General features: G+C 44.6%; 1 protein-coding gene and 1 non-coding gene across 2 annotated transcripts in view; one reads left to right on the plus strand and one right to left on the minus strand.

Annotated features, from left to right (window-relative positions):
- Positions 1-17890, plus strand: part of ZMAT4 (zinc finger, matrin-type 4) — a 187914-nt gene that overhangs the window by 63492 nt on the left and 106532 nt on the right. The window contains exon 3 of the mRNA XM_015414212.1: positions 16917-17073. Within this exon, the coding sequence (XP_015269698.1) occupies positions 16917-17073 (157 nt within the window). The remainder of the gene's footprint in view (positions 1-16916; positions 17074-17890) is intronic.
- Positions 7011-7082, minus strand: TRNAT-UGU. The gene has a single exon. It is a non-coding gene; the product is annotated as a tRNA-Thr (tRNA).

Raw genomic sequence — 17890 nt, forward strand, 5'->3', positions numbered from 1 at the left:
AAATGAGTTTAAAGCTGCTCATGATGTAATTGTGTAATTGTGGAATTAATTTTTAGAAATTATGATAATTAAATCAGAAAGAATGAAGCATGAGATACAGCACAGGGTGAAGTTATCCAGGACAATAAAGCAAGAGAACCAAGTAGTCTCTCCCCCCTACTAATGTCTAGACAACAAGGTAGCCCCTGAAATACATAAGATCTATGTACTGCATGTTTATCACACCCTTTCCACAAGAAACTCAAGCTATTGTACGTAGGGTTCCCCCCATTTATTTTCACAACAGCCCTGTAAGGTGGGTTAGTCTGAGAGCAAGTAAATAGGCGAGTATCATCCAGAGAACTTCATGGCTCAATGACCTTTGAATCTGGGTCTTCCCGGCCAACTCCATCACACTGGCTCCAAGGTGATGTGCAAGGGTAACATCTTTTTTGAGTATTCTCCTGATGCAGTTGCAGTCATCTTCAGTAAAACGTCTGAACAAAGACAAAAATATTCATTGTCAGTGGGGGAAAAGAAACAGCCAGGCTCTAGAACAAGATGTATGTGATTTATCAAGAGGATTTTTTTATTCTTAAATAATCTCTCTGAAAGTAGGTTGAAGAGAAACAATGTCACTGAAGCTCAGGACAAACACATTGAGAGTGTGCGTGTGTGGGAGAGTTCCAGTACACAAACACTATGAGGTGTCAAGTTTTCAAACAAGAACCTGGTGGGTGGCTCTTTTACTGTTACACTGAATGTCAATCTGTGAATTCAGAGTGTTTCTTGTTGCACTAATACTTTGAAATTGTCCCCTGGGGTCTGAGTAGAGAACAGTGTGATTTTTTTTTTAAGGGCTTGGGAAAGAAGTAGTTTTCCTAAGTGTTTATGGCTCCTGTAGCTGGGGAAGTCCCTTTTTTATTACCTGATTTTGATGAGCAGGAAAACTCAATTTGTGTGAAATGAGTTCCTTTTCTATATGTGTATGCTGGTGGGGAGACCCTCCGTCAGGAAAAACCGTGGGTTCTAGAGGTTCTCAGGTAGGGGCTAGCGTTGCCATTCACTACATGGTGGAAATCCAAAAACAACATTCGTGACAAAAATAACAAAGACTCAGTAAAGATATGTTCGCAAAATCATTTAGTAATTCTGTAGAAAATTCTCTTCCGCTATCACTCACACGCAACAAATGCTGCACAATGTAAACAATCCATTTCACAATAATTACTTTATGTGAGCGTGTAGCAATCACAATTCTTATCAATTTCTACTTATCAACTCTTGAAGGAAACATTCCATGTTGACTCTCTAATAACAGAACCCCGAAGGTCTTCACTAGATGGGCTAGTGGCGATCTCCTGGGATTACAGCTGATCCCCAGGTGACGGAGGTCAGTTCACCTGGACGAAATGGCTACTTTGGAAGGTGGGTTCCCTGGCATTATACCCTATTGAAGCCCCCTCTCCCCAAACCCCACCCTCCCACCCTAACTCTCCAGGTATTTCCCAACTGGAGCTGGCAACCCTAGAAGGGGTGGAGCTTTTGCATCAGAGCTAGGGTTGCCAACTCCAGCCTGGGAAATTCATGGAGATCTAGAGGCAGTGCCTGTGGAAGGCAGAATATGGGGAGGGAGTTCACCTAGAATCTGTAGTAGACCATAGAGTTTGACAACCCTAATCTGAACACTGTTTTGCCAAGCAAGGGAACTGTAGAGGGTCAGGCATATTAGTATTTCCGCAACTATAGATCAGCTAGGTATAAATATGACTGCCTCCCACTAGGGTTGCCATCCCCCCGATGGAAACAGGTTTCCCCCCACTTTTTGGGGGCCCAATCTGCCACTAGCTGGCTTGCCAGTGGGGGAAGCCCTGCCCACAAAGAGCCCTGTCATGCCCAACATGCCCAGTGCAATGACATAAACCAGAGGTGACATCATTGTATGGTGATACTCTGTGGTGACCATAGAGTTTTTGGCCAAATGCTAGAGAGTCCCCTGCATGACATGCCTGGCATGATGATGTCACTTCCAAGTGACATCATCATGGCATGCGTACTTTGCACGCGTGCCAGAAGATTTAGGAACCCGGGCTGGAGCCCCCGACAGCAGCCAGGTAAGACCTGGCAACCCTACCTCACACATAAAAGTGTCTCTTCTTGGACTCTGCTCAGTCTTAAGGTGCAGTTGGTTATCCAATCTCTTGGCCTTCTGACCCAGACTAAAGACATGCCTGTTCCAGAGGGCCCTTGACTGCACTCTTTAATGAGTGGGTGAACTGCATGAACTCCACTCATTTTGCCCCAAAGCGTTTGTAAAATGCTGCTGTGTTCCCCACCCCCCTCCTGACTGTGCTGGCTTGATTGATTTTAGTTGACACTTGATTTATTTCTGTTGCAGGGTTTTTTTTAGGGTGGTTGTTTCTATGCTTACATTTACTCTCGTGAGACACCCTGGGCATTCTTTGAATAGGAAGGAAGGAAGTAAAATGTCTAGATAACTTAAATCTTTTCGCCTGAGATGGTGAAAGACACCCAGTTGCTCTTGTTTGCACACCATGTGGCAAACTGGCCAGTAAATTAAGGCTGTGCAGAGTTCCCCCTGGATGTCCCTTAGCAAGGACTTGCAGTTTTATAATCTCAACTGTTAGTGAGATTTGGTGGCAACTCAACCTTTGGGTCTTCTCAGTTTTTCCTACCACATGGAACTGCTTCACCAACCATAAACTCCCAACTATAGGGATGGTTTCACAGCTGTTTCCACCTCAAATTCCCCATTTTGATTTTACTTCTCCCTTGTGCAGATTGAATATGTGGATTCTTTATTTAAATGCTATTTTCTCCTGGATCACACCAAATGTTGCCTCTAAAATATATGCCTTCTTTAGTGTTATTTCTGCATCAAGAAATCAGCATTATACATTACGCATATATTACATGTATAAATTATGAGCATTGTATCAGTCAATGCTGTATACAGCGTATATAATTGTAACATGAATATGCAATACAAACAAATCTACAAAATCAAATTGCAGAAGAACAGAGAACCAAAACCAACCACACAGATATAAATGAACACTCAAAAAATGAAACAGGACACATTCACTCATGCTAGGGCTTCCAGCCCCAGGATGGGAAATTCCTGGACATTTGGGGGCAGAGGCTGGAGAGAGTAAAGTTTGGGGAGGGAGATCATCAGGGAAGTGGCACCCTAGAGTCCACCCTCCAAAGGTGCCATTTATGTCATGGGAACTGATTTGTGTAGTCTGGACATTGTAATTCTGAGAGAACTCCAGGCCCTACCTGGAGGTTGGAAACCCATCATTCATCCCTAGCCAGGCAAACCATTGGAGCTGCTGAGAGGCAGGATTGACAAACACAACTCAGCTTCACTAAGAATCTGCCTTCGTATTTTCTGTACGTCTCAGGTGTATGAAGACACCTTTCCTCATTTTAGACCTATAGGTTTTTTTTCCTTTTCACAAATTTCTTCAGATGTTTCTGTAGACCAGGAACCCCAAAATTCACCTAGAAATTTGGCTTTGGGTAAAATTTGATGGCAGCTCTGAGGCTTTAGCACAAGTTAGAGGTAAACCGCAAAAAGAAAGGAAAGCAGATAATTTGAATTCCAGAGTCCACTGAGAATACCAACAAACAAGGACAAAATGAAAGGTGGACTTGTTTGTACAGGAGTGTTTTACCAGCTTGGGTTGCCAACTCTCAGGTGGGTAAAGTCAAGGATGAGAGATCACGGGACAGGCTGAACTTTGTTAAGGAAAACAACCGTGATATGATAACGAAACCTTGTTAGAGAAAAATATATCTTCTTTAATTATCCAGTGAATAGCAAATCATAAAGGTGTTTTCTTTGAAGTAAATTAGTCTCAAGTTTTTCTTTCTGACCAAGTGATATTACCAAATCATGTAAGCTAGAAAGGAAGAGTGAGTAGAAAAAATACAAAAGGTGTAAGGCCTCATCTGATGAAACCTTGAATGAAACGGTCCATTGAGCGCTGTAGGTCAGAAAGAAAAACTTGAGACCGATAATTAAAGAAGGTATATTTTTCTCTAACAAGGTTTCGTTATCATATCACAGTTGTTTTTCTTTACAAAGTTCAACTCACAGGTGGGGCTATGCTTGCCAAGTCCCCCCAGGGGGCGGGGAAACCCCCGCCCCAGAGGCCCGTTCCCCGCCGCCGGCAGATCGGGCCCCGGGGGGACCCCACCCCCAAAGTACGCAACATGCACATCACCCGGAAGTGATGCGACCACGCCGGGCACGCTGGGGGCGGGGCCACGGTCATCCGAGGGAAAACTCTATGGTTTTCCCTCGGATAGTCGGGCCCCGCCCCCAGCGTGCCCGGCGTGGCCGCGTCACTTCCAGGTGACGTGGTTGCGGCATGCGCACACTCCCGGAGCAAGCCGGGAGTCCCCCGCTGCAGCAACAGGTAGGACTTGGCAACCGTAGGTGGGGCCTGGAGATCTCCCAGAATTACAACTGATCTCTAGACTACAGAGATCATTCCACCTAGAGAAAATGGCAGCTTTGAAGGGCTGGGTGTATAGAATCACATCCCTGCTCAGGTCCTTCCCCTGCCGAAACTCTGCCCTTCCCTGACTCTGCCCCTAAATTTCCAGGAATTTCCCAAACTTGAACACAGCCTGACTTTGCTCTGGAGGTGCTTCAGCACAGTCGTACCCTCAGTTAGTCCAGTTTCTTTGACATTAATGGGCTTAGACTGGAGTAACCACAGGTCAGATTGCACTGTCTGACTCCTTAGTCTGAAGACCTCCTTAGGACTTACCATCAAGTACTGATGTTTAGGATAGGATCTTAGGGCTAATACTGTGCAGGGACCAAGAGGCCTGGGTAAAATGTTATTGTATAAGACACAAAAGCAGTGCAGGTTTTCAGTACAAGAGCTGTGCACTGCCATAAAGATCTCAGGGCAAGACATGTTTTTAATGCAAGGACTGGATGATGGGATCGTTAGCACTTAAGTGGTAATGAAAACAATGGAACTAAAAGAGGGCTTTGCACACCGGGGGGCCTATAGCAGCCCTTATTAATGGGCCCGCCTGGTACACCAATAGCAGAAAATGTTTCTGCCAGGCAAGCTAATTAGACCCAGTGGCAACTTCCCAGTTAAAAATAGCTCTGAGGCCGCTGGACTTTTCACACACAGGCCTTTTGTGCCACTAATGAAGCACCCGCTGCCACTTCCCATTGAACATCAGACTAGTTCAGGCTGGACACAGCAAACAAACATAGATCCAGGCTGACATTTTGACATTGCGCTTAGAGCTGCAGTCCAGTGCATGCTTGCCTGCTTGGGAGAATGTCTCACTGAATTCAGCTGGGCGCATGTGTGGGTAAATGCACTTAGGATTTGCATACATGTCTAATAGACTGAAGGCTCCTCCAAGCTCACATAAATCCATCTTATCATTCATTGTGGTCTGATAAAACTGTAACTTCATCATCATATTTTAAGTTGATGTGGCAGGAGATACTTCTTAAGTTCTTATCCAAATTTCTCCTTGGATTTTGAAGTTGCAAATAACCGGGTCTTGTTTCCAAAGTAGAACTGATGCATGAGAAATTCCTCATTGTTCTGGGTTTTATTTCTGAATTTTTACAGAATGTTAAATGTCTATCAGTTACTGTAGCTTTCAGCTGAAACGTATATTGCAGGAAAATAGCAACCTTTAAGTATATAAATGCACAGTTGTATAAAAAATTGCCTAAGGTTTTTCTTATGCACAAGAGCATATATGTACAGCAGTATAACACTGTATAAAAAGAATCTTCATACAATTACACTGAGGTTGCTTTTTTTGCAGTATTTTATGTGTGTATGTGTATTGGTAATGCAGGGAAGAAAAAGATGCAAATAAATTGAAGGGCCTGCAAGCTGTGGCAAACTACAAATGCTCCAGTTCTGGAATTCATTTTAGAAATTGTCCTAGTTAATTCAGAATTTAAGGCAGAGTGGAATGCAATGCAGAAAGAAATCCCAGAACGATAAGGGAACAAAATGGAAGAAGTCTGCTTTAAATGTCAAGTTAACATGGTTTATAGGCAAAAAGTCTTACGGTGAGTAAATATTTAGGATTTTTGTAGAAAATTGTAAATATTTAAAGAACACCGCAGCTAACACCACATAACAGCCCAGTTAGGTAGGCCTATTACCTTCTTCATGTGGAGGGAGAGTTAGGTCCCAACAGCAGTCTATGAATTTATGGATGACATACAATGTTAGTTGAGAATTTCCTTGTGGAAGTCTAATCTCGGGGGAGTGAGGTTAGTGTTTTGGGATTACTGCATCTGTAGCTAGTCCCAAAAAGACCTGTCTGTCTTTCTCTGTGTGTCTCTTTCTCTATCTAGAACGTGGCTGGTAGCTCTATGTATAGTGCCCCCACATTCAATTTAAGGGTCTTGTCAGCATCTTCAGCTTTATAAATCCTTCCTCCAAAGGGGAGGGAACAAAACCTGCAGCCATCAGGGTTGCCCAAAGACATTTTAGCACCTGGGACAGAAAATCTAAATGTTAGTTGCCCATTTCCCCTACCTATACTAATCAGTGCGGGACAGAAAACACTAAGATGTTCTTGCCCATAAGTCTTACTGGAAACAACGAGAGCTGAACATGAATATGGGATTGCTCTTGCGCAAACTGCTGCTTGTAGGATGCCTTTGGACAGTGGTTTGTCCTGGTTGCAGAGCTACACAAATCCTCGAGGGATTGTTTTCTAGAAGAACACTCATCCTAAAATGTTGCCTTGTTGTAGTTAAAGTATGAAACAAGCAATCAGCTTTTTTTTAAAAGGTTCTTTCTTATGGACACTCCCTTAATACTTTTCACTTTCTAACCCAAATGCTTTCCTTTGAACACATGAACACATGAAGTTGCCTTGGCCCATTAAAGTCAGGATTGTCTACTCAGAGTGGCAGCAGCTCTCCAGTTTCTCAGGCAGAAGAGGTCATTCTCATCACCTGCTGCCTGTTCCTTTAAAAAAAAAACAACAACTAGAGATGCCAGGGACTGAACCTGGGACCTACTGCATACAAAGCAGATGCTCTACCACTGAGCCACAGCCCCTCCCTTTCCTTTCATTGATTTCACTGCATAAAACTATTTGAAACTTTAGCCTGCAGAATTAGCAAAGGGCAAAATTTGCAGATTTCATTTTGGTTCTGTACAGAACTTAAAAGAGAGATACAAAGTTAGGAATGGGCTCTTCAGAAGCCACAGAAGCAACGTCTCTCGGGCAAGGACACTGTTTTTTTGCCTTATGAAAGGTCTTTGCTCCCTTTTCTTCTGTTACTGGCCTACAGCTTTGCCCCTGAAAGGTTTGATTGATTCACTGATTCCATACCTTTGTCACTCACATACATGAAAGTGCCTTATACCTGAATCAGACCCTTGGCCCATCAAAGTCAGTATTGTCTACTCAGACTTGAATTCTGCACTTGAACAATGGAACTACAAGAGAAACTACAAGAGCTAGCCTCCGGTTTTTGGCGTATTTTCCCCCTGTGCTCTGGGGAGCAGGCATCGACTGCATGCCTAGAGCAGGGAAGGAAACGCCCTCCCACTCAGTTGCTTCCAGCCGCTGCTGACAAGTCCCAGCAAGAAGGAGGAAAGTTGTGAGAGATGCCAGCAGTGGGGAAGGCTGGGTGGGCACATGTGACTGCACAGATGACCACTCGAAGATCATCAGTTACAGGTAAGCAACCTGTTTATCTTCTTTGTGGTCTCTGTGCAGTCCTACACATGGGTGATTAGCAAGCTTCAACACGTGGGAAGTGGGTGCTGGTAGCATGCCAAGCAGATGCTCTACCGCTGAGCCACAGTCACCTTCGAACTTTAAACGTTCCCTAAGAGATTTACAAAGTAGTATTATTATATTAACTAACATCACTGTTCTTAATGGCCTCTGGCTTTTATATAGGAAGGCCTGGCTTCTTTGGAGACTGGAACCCAAAGGAAGTGCCTGCAGTCTTCTCAGCAATCTGGGGTGGAACGGCTTTAAAAAAAAAAAACTTCATGGGGTTCCACTGAACTGAGTTCTAGTGTGCCCCCCCCCCACAGGTCCCAGAACCCAACCATATGGAGCTGACCCTTGCCTAGACCTCTTTCTCTCAAGGGCTGTGGAGAGAGTGTCCACTGGGGGACACAATTCTGGGGGGCCAAGAGGTGTGATTTCATATAATCTTTGGGGCTGGGTAACAGGAGGGTGATCTAGAGAAAATCTTTGAGTGCCTATGAGGACTTTCAGTGGACCCTTCCCCTATCTCTGTGATACCCACAAACACTCTACCAAAGAGAGGGTCAAAAACATTAATGCCTGAAGTAGAACATCCAAATAGCATCCAATGGGAGTAAAAAATACAGTAATATGTGGAATAATGGACAGTTTGCCACCATTTAATCATACTCTGTCAAGAAAGCTCTCCTGTCTGGATCAGACCAAAGTTTCTTGTAGTCCATGATTCTGTTGTTCAGCATGAGTTCTCCTGGATTTCGACATGTGCAGTGGCCAGTTAGGAGGACCATGATGCACATGGAGAAAGGGGCTTCAACGTTCCACCCTGTGCCATTTTCGCTGCAATAGTCTGGGGTGGGGGCACTATTTGGGAAAATCCATGTCTTCTCTGAGCAATACATTGCTTTCTCCAGTAGGCCAAATAGCACTCCCCTCCAATCCTTTTGGGTCAGGAAAATGGCGCAGGGTGGAGGCTGAAGCTCCTTTTCAACACACACCACATGTGGGAATAGAGGAGAACCCACAATTCGTGTGTGTGTGTGAACATTTTACAAAGGGTGGGGATCCAGACCCGACCTACGTATTCTGTAATGTGTGAAGAGGCTTTGAGCCCCCCAGATCCTGCCTCAGTGAAATGGCTGATCCTCACACACCCCTCTCATGGCTGGGGTTTTCTAGCTTGTCAATAAACCTCCACTGACTGTTTGGTTCTGAACTCTCGGCTCTTGCTGTTCATCAGCGCTGACGTGCGATTGATCCCTTTGGCCGGTAGCTATTGTCTCTGCAATCTGCTGTCATCTCCATTATCTCCTCATAAAGGTACTACAGGAAAATTGCTGGGAGGCTGATAAAAAAAAAAGGAAGCAGATGTGCACTTGTAATTCAAAGTCCCCTCCAGAACGGAGCCTCTGAGATGACTTAAGGTAGCTGAGAGCTAAATAGGTAGTAGACTGCTTTATGCTGAAATTTCATAGCAGATCCAAGAACATTTCCTGAACAAGTAAGAGCCAGAGAGTCTGGCTGATGAGTAGCAGAGGTTAAGAATATGGCCTATTTAGTCTGTGGGTGGGGAGAGATGGGTATGATTTATTTTACAAGTCAGTACATCAGAGGAAGCAACACAGTGGGAGTAGAAGAGTTATTTGGGTTAAAGTAGCTTGCGTGTGTGAGCGCTAATGATTATAAATGGAATGTTAATTATTTTAGCTTGGAAATTAGGAAGAGAGATTTCAGAGCTCTCCCCTACCCAGAAAACAATCTCAAGATGAAAGAAGCTAAATGATTTTCATGAAGCAATTTATTGGGTTTCAAATATTCCTCTTCCCCAATTAAGGTCTTCTGATAAGACCTTTGCAGGAGACCCACTCCTGGGGTGGCTCCTTCATGCACAGTGAAGTCAAGATGCTTCCAAATTTCTCACCATTCACTCCCCCCCCCCCGAGTTATGGAGTTCTGAGTTGCTCAAGTTTGGTTTCTACAATGGAACAGATGTGTTATAAATTCCCCACTGTTTTATTTTTTAATTTCTGAATTTTGCACAGAGTGCCATGAGTGTGTAGTTTCCTGCAGGGTGTAGTTTCCTTTCAGCTCATTGACGTCTTTCCCACACCTCTGCAGTATCAAGGCCAGAGGCAGGTTACTAAAACAATGCAAAAAAGCAATCTTGATGTGATAAGACTGTTTTGGTGTAGTGTTTTACTGATGCATCTGTGGGTGCATCCTGTAAAAAGAACAATCTTGATGTCACTGAAAGAGCAGGACTATCAAGATTCTTTTTATGTGGTGTTTTACCAATGTGTAGGAATGCACCAAAAATTATATTGATACAATAATAAATAACATGAAGATTTTTTTTTGCCATGCTTTAGTGATGCACATGCATATTTTGGTAACATAAAGATGGAAATAGTTGTAAAGGAGATTTGCAGCAAGATGTACATTCTCCAGTTTCAGAAGCTTTCTGCTCTAAAGTAGATTCAGGATTAATTCAGGAGGGAAATGAACATCTAAAGGACTAAAGGTACCAAACAGAAATCTCATCCCTCTCTTCCACTGCAAATGGAAGTGATACAGTCTAGAATCTAACCCCTTCCCCAATTCTGCATGTAAATTGGTAGTTAGGACACCTTCTCATGGGGTCTATTGCAGTGCAGCCAGTTTCAGTGCCATGAAGGTGATGGCAGAAGCCCTGGCCTGTGTGAGCAGGGTGTAAGTGCCTCCCCACATGGCCAGGGCCTTTGGTGCTATCTTTTTGGTGCAGGAAGGGGCTATCCAGTAGCATTTTCCATGCTGTAAAAGTAAAATGAGATGGGGCCCCTAGATCTTGGCATGATCATAGAATCATAGAGTTGGAAGGGACCTCCAGGGTCATCTAGTCCAACCCCCTACACAATGCAGAAAATTCACAAATACCTCCCCCACACATACCCCCAGTGTCCCCTGCTCCATGCCAAGAAGATGGCAAAAAAACCTCCAGGATCCCTGACCAAACTGGCCTGGAGAAAATTCTTCCTGACCCCAAAGTGGCAATCAGCATTTCCCTGGGCATGTAAGAAAGGGCCACAAGAACTAAGCACTGATGCTACCTGTTCTTCAAGAGCATTGTCCATTGACTAAGCTAGACACAAGGTGGACTCAGGCCTCATTAACTTCCCAAGGGGAAGCAATCCGTGGGATTCAACCATGTTTTTACTGTTTATTTTTCAATTTCCCCCCCCCCCTGTATTGTGGTTGAGTACACAAATTGTTCTGAACTAGTTGGTTTGATATGTGTGCCAGTCAATAATTAATTCATGTGCAGGAAAGCTGGATGCTACAGGGCAAAACCACTCCTGATTCAGAATGGACTCAGCTACAATCAGTTTTTTTCCAAATAATTTTAAAATAAATTGTACTATTTCTGAGTCCATTTCTTTCTTAGAGCTCAAGCACCACCCCCAGTCCCCTGAGCCACCACAGTGTAGGTACTGGCATCTCCAGAAAACTACATTTCCCACCTCTGTTGCTCAAGATGCTTTTGTGGCAACATTGTGAGACACTGGTCCCTGCCACACGGCAGGGAAAAGGACGGTTAAACTGCGGCTAATCTGAGCCGCACCAAAGTTGAGACGCCGCGGCGCGGTGCTCCCCAGCACGATCAGATGCCGGGGAGGAAGAGTCGGATGGGAGGGGGAGTCTGCCGAACTGCGCATGCTCAAGCATGTGCAGTACGGCCGGGGCCCGGGATGCGCCGGCGCAAGGACGCGCCAGCCGATCCCATGGCTCGGCTTGAGGCGCTCTACTGGAAAGAACCACCTAGGTAGGTGGTTCTTTTTTAGTGTGTGTTTTCGGCGGTAGGGACGGATCAGGGACGGGCAGGCAACGATTCCCAGATGTTGCCGTGGGATCGCACCCGCTTGCTCCGCCCCCGTTCCGTCCCCCTCCCGGCCCAAAACGCCTCGTATGAACAGGGCCATTGTAGGCCTTTGGCACCAGCTTTCTGAAAAGCTTTGCCTCTGTCAGGTTAATGCAAGCATGAAAGGGAAGGAGTTAGCGGTGGCTTTGGAAAGGACTGAACCCATTATGAGCCATTGCGAGCCCATTACAAGCTGAGTTTGCACTGGTCGTAATGGGCTTTGAGATTCTAAACTGGGGGTGTTTGTTCCAAGCTACCACCCCCAGCCAATTCTAAATTCACCATTCTTGATTTTACTTGGTTTGCACAGGAAGACTTTCTGGCAGATTGCGACCCATAGATCTGTTCAGTTTCTGACCATTTCCACAGTAGTGAAATTCCCTGCTTTGATTTTTTTAAAACTGTGTGTTATGTGAAATTTTCCGCAGTAAATTTTTTCTCAGCAGGTGCATACCCAAAGTTTTCTCTTTCTTACCTTGCATTTTCAGAATCCCCAGTTTCAGTGAGTTCCAAAAATGTGAGGTAAGAAGGAGAAAACTTCGGGTTTGTACCTGGTGAGGAAAAATCTACTGAGGAAAATTTCACATAATGTGCAGTATTAAAAACATCAATGTGGGAAATTTCACTACTGCAGAAATATCCCCAGTCACCCTCGGTGATGCCTAAGAGCCTCCACCAGGGGAGGCTTTTTTCAGTTTGCCTTATGGCAGGGCTGCTGCTGCCCACCCAAACTGTATTTACAGTATAGCTTTATTTATTTATGTTCAAATATTTATATCCCGCCTCTCAATGTAAACAAGATCTGTAAGTTAAAAATAGTAATAGCATCTACTAACCAAAACAAAAAACCCACCAGTGAGCAATGATTGCAATAACAGGTGTAGCAGCACAAAAACAAGTTAGGTAACAGTGACAATTAACTAATTAAAACCTGATTAACTTGAAAGGCTCAGGAGAATTTGACAACCTTCATCTGACATTTAAAAATCAGCACAGCAAGCACCAATAGATGTTCCTTTGAATAATATGCCACAGTAGAAGCACCGTGGGGAAAGGGCCCTGTCTCAGCTGTGTAACTTTGAAAAGGGGGTGTCATTGTGACAGTCACTGTTCTCACAGATTCTCTGTTTAGCTGTGTCACCACAACCCAGTATCCTAAGCAGGAAGTATCAACAATAGCAGATATCACGTCCACAAAAGAGATACAGAGATATCCCAGATCCACTTGTACAAAATAACTGGGCCAGCTAGCAGAGTAACTGATGAACGGCTTTCCCCACACTTTATACTGGTGAGGAGAAGAGCCCCCGCCCCCCCAGTTTCCTGCTGGAGTTAAGCCAGCATCGGTTTAGGCATCAGTTTTTAAAGACGCCTTGGAGGCTCCATGTCTTCTGTTTCCGACTATTGCTGTAGGAGTGAAGAAGGCTGAATCCTGTTCCCCATCCCACTGGCAACAAGGTGTTTTAGATTGCTAGGGCATGTATCCAATTAGCTGTTGTAGTTATATTTTTGTCTTTGTGGACTTTGAGTCCTTTTTGGCTGTCAAATTAATCTGTAGAAAAATTCAGGTGAGTAGCCGGGTTGGTCTGAAGCAGCAGAACAACGTTTAAGACCAGCAAAGTTGAATAAAATTAAAATTTGAATAAAATTAATCTATACTTATTCTTGACCCTCCCCGCGGCCACCCCGCGCTTCCTACTTTTGTTACCCAAGTTAACATATTTGTATTTTCATAGAATAAGATGTTACCTTTTTTTTTTTTTTACTGAGCTTTCTGCACATACCCCACAGTGCTCTCAATGTCACTCTTTCAGGGAAACAAATTTAGGAGTCCAGTGGCTCCTTTAAGACCAACAAAGTTTTATTCAAGCTATGAGCTTTCTTGTGCATGCCACTGGACTCTAAATTTGTTCTACTGCTTCAGACCAACACAGCTGGCCACCTGGATTGAACTCCTTCAGGGAAGCAAGGAAGAGGTTCACTTTCTGACCTGTTGTCTTTCTCTGCTCAAGCTAGTTCAGACAAACTTGTATCCACGGTCCTGAAAGAGAAGGAAGAAGTGGAGCCATGGATACCATTTTGGGTGGCAAGGAATAAAGCCTCCCCTCCCCAGCCTTTGAGAGGGCCCCCCACACACACACTGCTCAGATGCAGTTCAAGCCTTTAGGGCACCAGAGCGGGGGAAGCTCAGAGATTTATGTATAACATCTTGATGGGGCTTGAAAATTATCCATTGCCTGCAAACGTAATTCGCAACAAATTTGCTCTCAGGGAACCTTTTCGCTTTTGGAGGCACAGTGCACAGGTGTAAAATTTTTCGCCAGAGAAAAAACTTTTTTACAGTAAGAGTAGTTCAGCGGTGGAACCAGCTGCCTAGGGAGGTGGTGAGTTCCCTCTCACTGGCAGTCTTTAATCAGTGGCTGGACAAACACTTGTCAGGGATGCTCTAGGCCAGTGATGGCGAACCTTTTAGAGACCGAGTGCCCAAACTGCAACCCAAAACCCACTTATTTATCGCAAAGTGCCAACACGGCAATTTAACCTGAATACTGAGGTTTTACTTTAGAAAAAACAACTCATACATTAACTTAAGATGGTCCAAACAAAGTAAGAAAAGCAATCCCAAATGCTTTCATTTACTTAAAATTATTTGGCAGAGAATTCAACACTTTAATGATGGTCTGGGCCTGGCTGGGGCGATGGCACGCGTGCCCACAGAGAGGGCTCTGAGTGCCACCTCTGGAACCCGTGCCATAGGTTCCCCACCACTGCTCTAGGCTGATCCTGCATTGAGCAGGAGGTTGGACTAGATGGCCTGTATGGCCCCTTCCAACTCTGCGATTCTGTGAGTCTAAGTTTTACTGGGCTTTTTATTCTCACAGCAATGGATGAAAAACGTTTTTTATAGTTTTTTAATTGGAGAAGATAGTGTGTTCCCGTTTCTGATGCACTCTGTTTGGCAAAAGTTAATTGATAGCCTTGCTGTGCATATGGGGTGAAAGGGAAGTGGCAGAATGGTGTTGCATAAGGAGGGAGGGTCAAACATATTGTTAGGGCAGCTCAGCACAACTCCCCTGCTACACTCTGGCCCCCTTCGGTAATTTTCAGGGCAAGGAGGCTACAGCTGCCATGCAGACACACGTAACATACATACAGAGAGCTTGCGCACAACTCCCTTTTCTCCTCTTGTCTCTGCACCATCTAGATACTCCCTTTTGCTGAGCATAGCAGAGTTGCGGCATTTCTATAATCAGGAGCCAGTGTAGGGCTCAGAAAATGATCTGTGAACTAATCTCATCTCAGCCTGTGGGCTAAACTAGATGTGATGTTTTTAATGAGTTAGGTCAGGGTTTCCTCAACCCAACTCACATTGTCCTCAGTCAGACAGCAGCTGCTGAGAACTAATTTCTCAAAACAGGGGCCTGGTTCAGATTGGGACCATGGCACAAGGGACAAGGTGCTTCGACTTCTCCAGCACACCTTTTTTTGCAACTTACAAAGGGCCCCAAAATTGTTAATTTGCCTCATTGGGGCTCCATGTGCCCCGTGGGCTGTACTTGCAGCCCCACAACTGGGCAAACATGAGGCCTCTTTGGACTGGGGAAATGTTGTGGGGGGAATAGCTGAAGCCCCTTCCCCCCCCCCCAATGCTGCAATCTTGATCCAAATCAGGTCACTGCATCACTGAGAAAATTAGTTCCCAGGAGCTGCCATCTGACAGGTGAGGGGCAGGATGAAAGTTGGGTCTGGAGAATTCCAACCTGTACCTGAATGTGTTATGTGTAGGCTGGCCCCCCCGGCAAGGCTTTTTCTCTCTGTGCCTTAGTCCCCATTTGCAATAAGGAATAATAATACTGACCTATCTTATAGGGCATTTGTAAGGATTACTGAAATCACCTGTGACAGACATTGTTGGGAGACCAATGTAAGGTACATGCCCATGCAGTGGTTAGAATATCAGACTTGGGGTGTGGAGACCAGGATTCAGATCCCCAGCTATGAAGCTTGAGGGGGGAATTTGGGCCAGCTCCTCTCTCCCCGCCTGGCCTACCTCTCAGGTAGGTTGTACAAATATGCCCCCCTGAACTTCTTGGAGGAAAATCAGAATAAAAACATGAATGACATAAATATATGATCAGTAGCCCTCATGTTAAGTCTTAAATTACTGGATGGTAAGAGTGTCCCTTACTGAATCTTGCTAATCTACCTAGGTCATTTCCACCGAAACCTTAATTCATCTGGGGAAGAAACCGATTTATGTCTGGAAATAAACAGGTAGATAAATAAACCCATCAACTTCAATGGGTTTAGAAGGGTGTAACTCTACTTTGAAGGGCTCTGCATATTTCTGGTTTCGAGGCTGCTAGATGATGATGTCGTGGGAACATGTCGAGGCTGGAATCCACTGAACTTCTACCCTTCCCAATGTGGATGAGCCACCCTGGCCTGGTGCCTCCATAGAAGACACAACTAGACACAACCATTTTACTGCAGGAATTCTCTTGTGATAAAAATGCCACGGGCCAGATCCTGCTTGGGACCATGGCATTGGAGGGAGGGTCTCCTGGCCCCCCCCCACTGCTTTTCAAAACCCCAAATGCTCCAGGGATTTGGGTTCTTGAAAAAGTGCATGGAGAGGGAAACAGGAGCCCCTCCACTCCTTGCCATGGCCCCAAGGAGATTCTGGCTCCAGCAGCATTTTAAAACAAGAGAATTCCTGCACTAAAATGGCCATGGCATCCCTGGGTTGTCTAGTTCTGCCCAGAGTCAGGCAAGAAGTATTGGAAGACTATTGAAACAGGCGTATCTAACTCTGTGTTTTACTGAATAAAGTTTGAGTCCAGTGGAACCCTTAAGACCAACAAAGTTTTATTCAAGGTATAAGTTTTTGTGTGCAAGCACACTGCTTCAGATACACGGAAGCTTATACCTTGAATAAAATGTTGTTGGTCTTAAAGGTGCCGCTGAACGTAAACTTTGTTCTGCCACTTCAGACGAACTTGGCTCCCCACCTGAATCTGCTTTACTGCATGTCTACTGGCAATTTCTGGCATGTGCCAGGACCAAGAGTCTTCTGGGAAGCGTCTGAACCTTTGTGATGGCTCCAGCGATATCAGTGGGATGTTTGAAACGGCTTTGAAAACTCTAGAACTTTCAAACTCTGGCATAAAACATTTTGTTGAACCAGAGTTTGCCTGCAGGTCTGGCCCTGCCTGCCACCTCTGTCAGAGCTGGAGCTAAAAGTCTCTTGTTCTTCCTTCTCATCTTTCAGGGCAGCGATGATGACTTGGTGGATAAGAACAAGTGCTGCACACTGTGTAACATGTCCTTTACTTCAGCCGTGGTGGCTGAGTCACACTATCAAGGGAAAATCCACGCCAAAAGGTTAAAACTGTTGCTAGGAGAGCAGCCAACATTAAAGGCCACAGGTAGGTCCAACGATATTGAAGCTAAAGGGGTTTTTTTATTGAAGTTAAAGGGATGGAATGCTCTGTCTGTTCAGATTCTGACTTTGGATTCCCTGCTGAGCAGAAACAGGAGCGACTGGCGCTGTGTCCCGCCTGTCTCTGTCTATTTGGGACAGCAAATGGACAGCAAGGGAAGAAAATGGAACAAAAGCAGCTATTCATTGCTCCCTTTGCCATAGCAACCTTTTAAAAAAACCTGATGATGCTCATTATGGTTTCCTTTATTCCTCTAGATGATCATCAGCCCATCAGCCAAGCCCACTGGGCTCAGGCACGCCGAAAGTATCTGCATGTTCATGTTTTGTGATCATTTGCTTGCATGTTAGAAGTTGTTGCTGTCCCCTTTGGCTACGCATAACCAGTGCTGGATCTCCTTTAATTGACAGTTCAGTGAATTTATTTTTCTCCTTCCAGCATTTGCAGAGAGTAGACGGACCGTTTTGTTCTGAGCTCAAGTGTGTATGTGTGTGTGTGTGAGAGAGAGTGAAAGTGTATGTGTGTGTGAGAGAGAGAGATGGTATTTTTAAAAGCATTTTTACACATTGGTTGGTATCTTGAATTTTGCCTGCCATACACATCACTCAGGCACCAGTAACTTAGAACCTGTTTACTTTTACTTTTTTAAAAAGTCAAATGACAGCAGATAATTTAATCATCTTATTGTTTGCTGAACCATAAAATCCTTGCAAACCGCTAACAAAGGCAGAGAAGCTGAATTTTCTCCACTGCATCTGAATCCACAACAGAAAATGTTGTGATGAATATATTAATATGGCAA

Source organism: Gekko japonicus, unplaced genomic scaffold (assembly GCF_001447785.1).
Source record: "Gekko japonicus isolate JY-2015 unplaced genomic scaffold, Gekko_japonicus_V1.1 scaffold9, whole genome shotgun sequence".
NCBI classification, from domain to species: Eukaryota; Metazoa; Chordata; class Lepidosauria; order Squamata; family Gekkonidae; genus Gekko; species Gekko japonicus.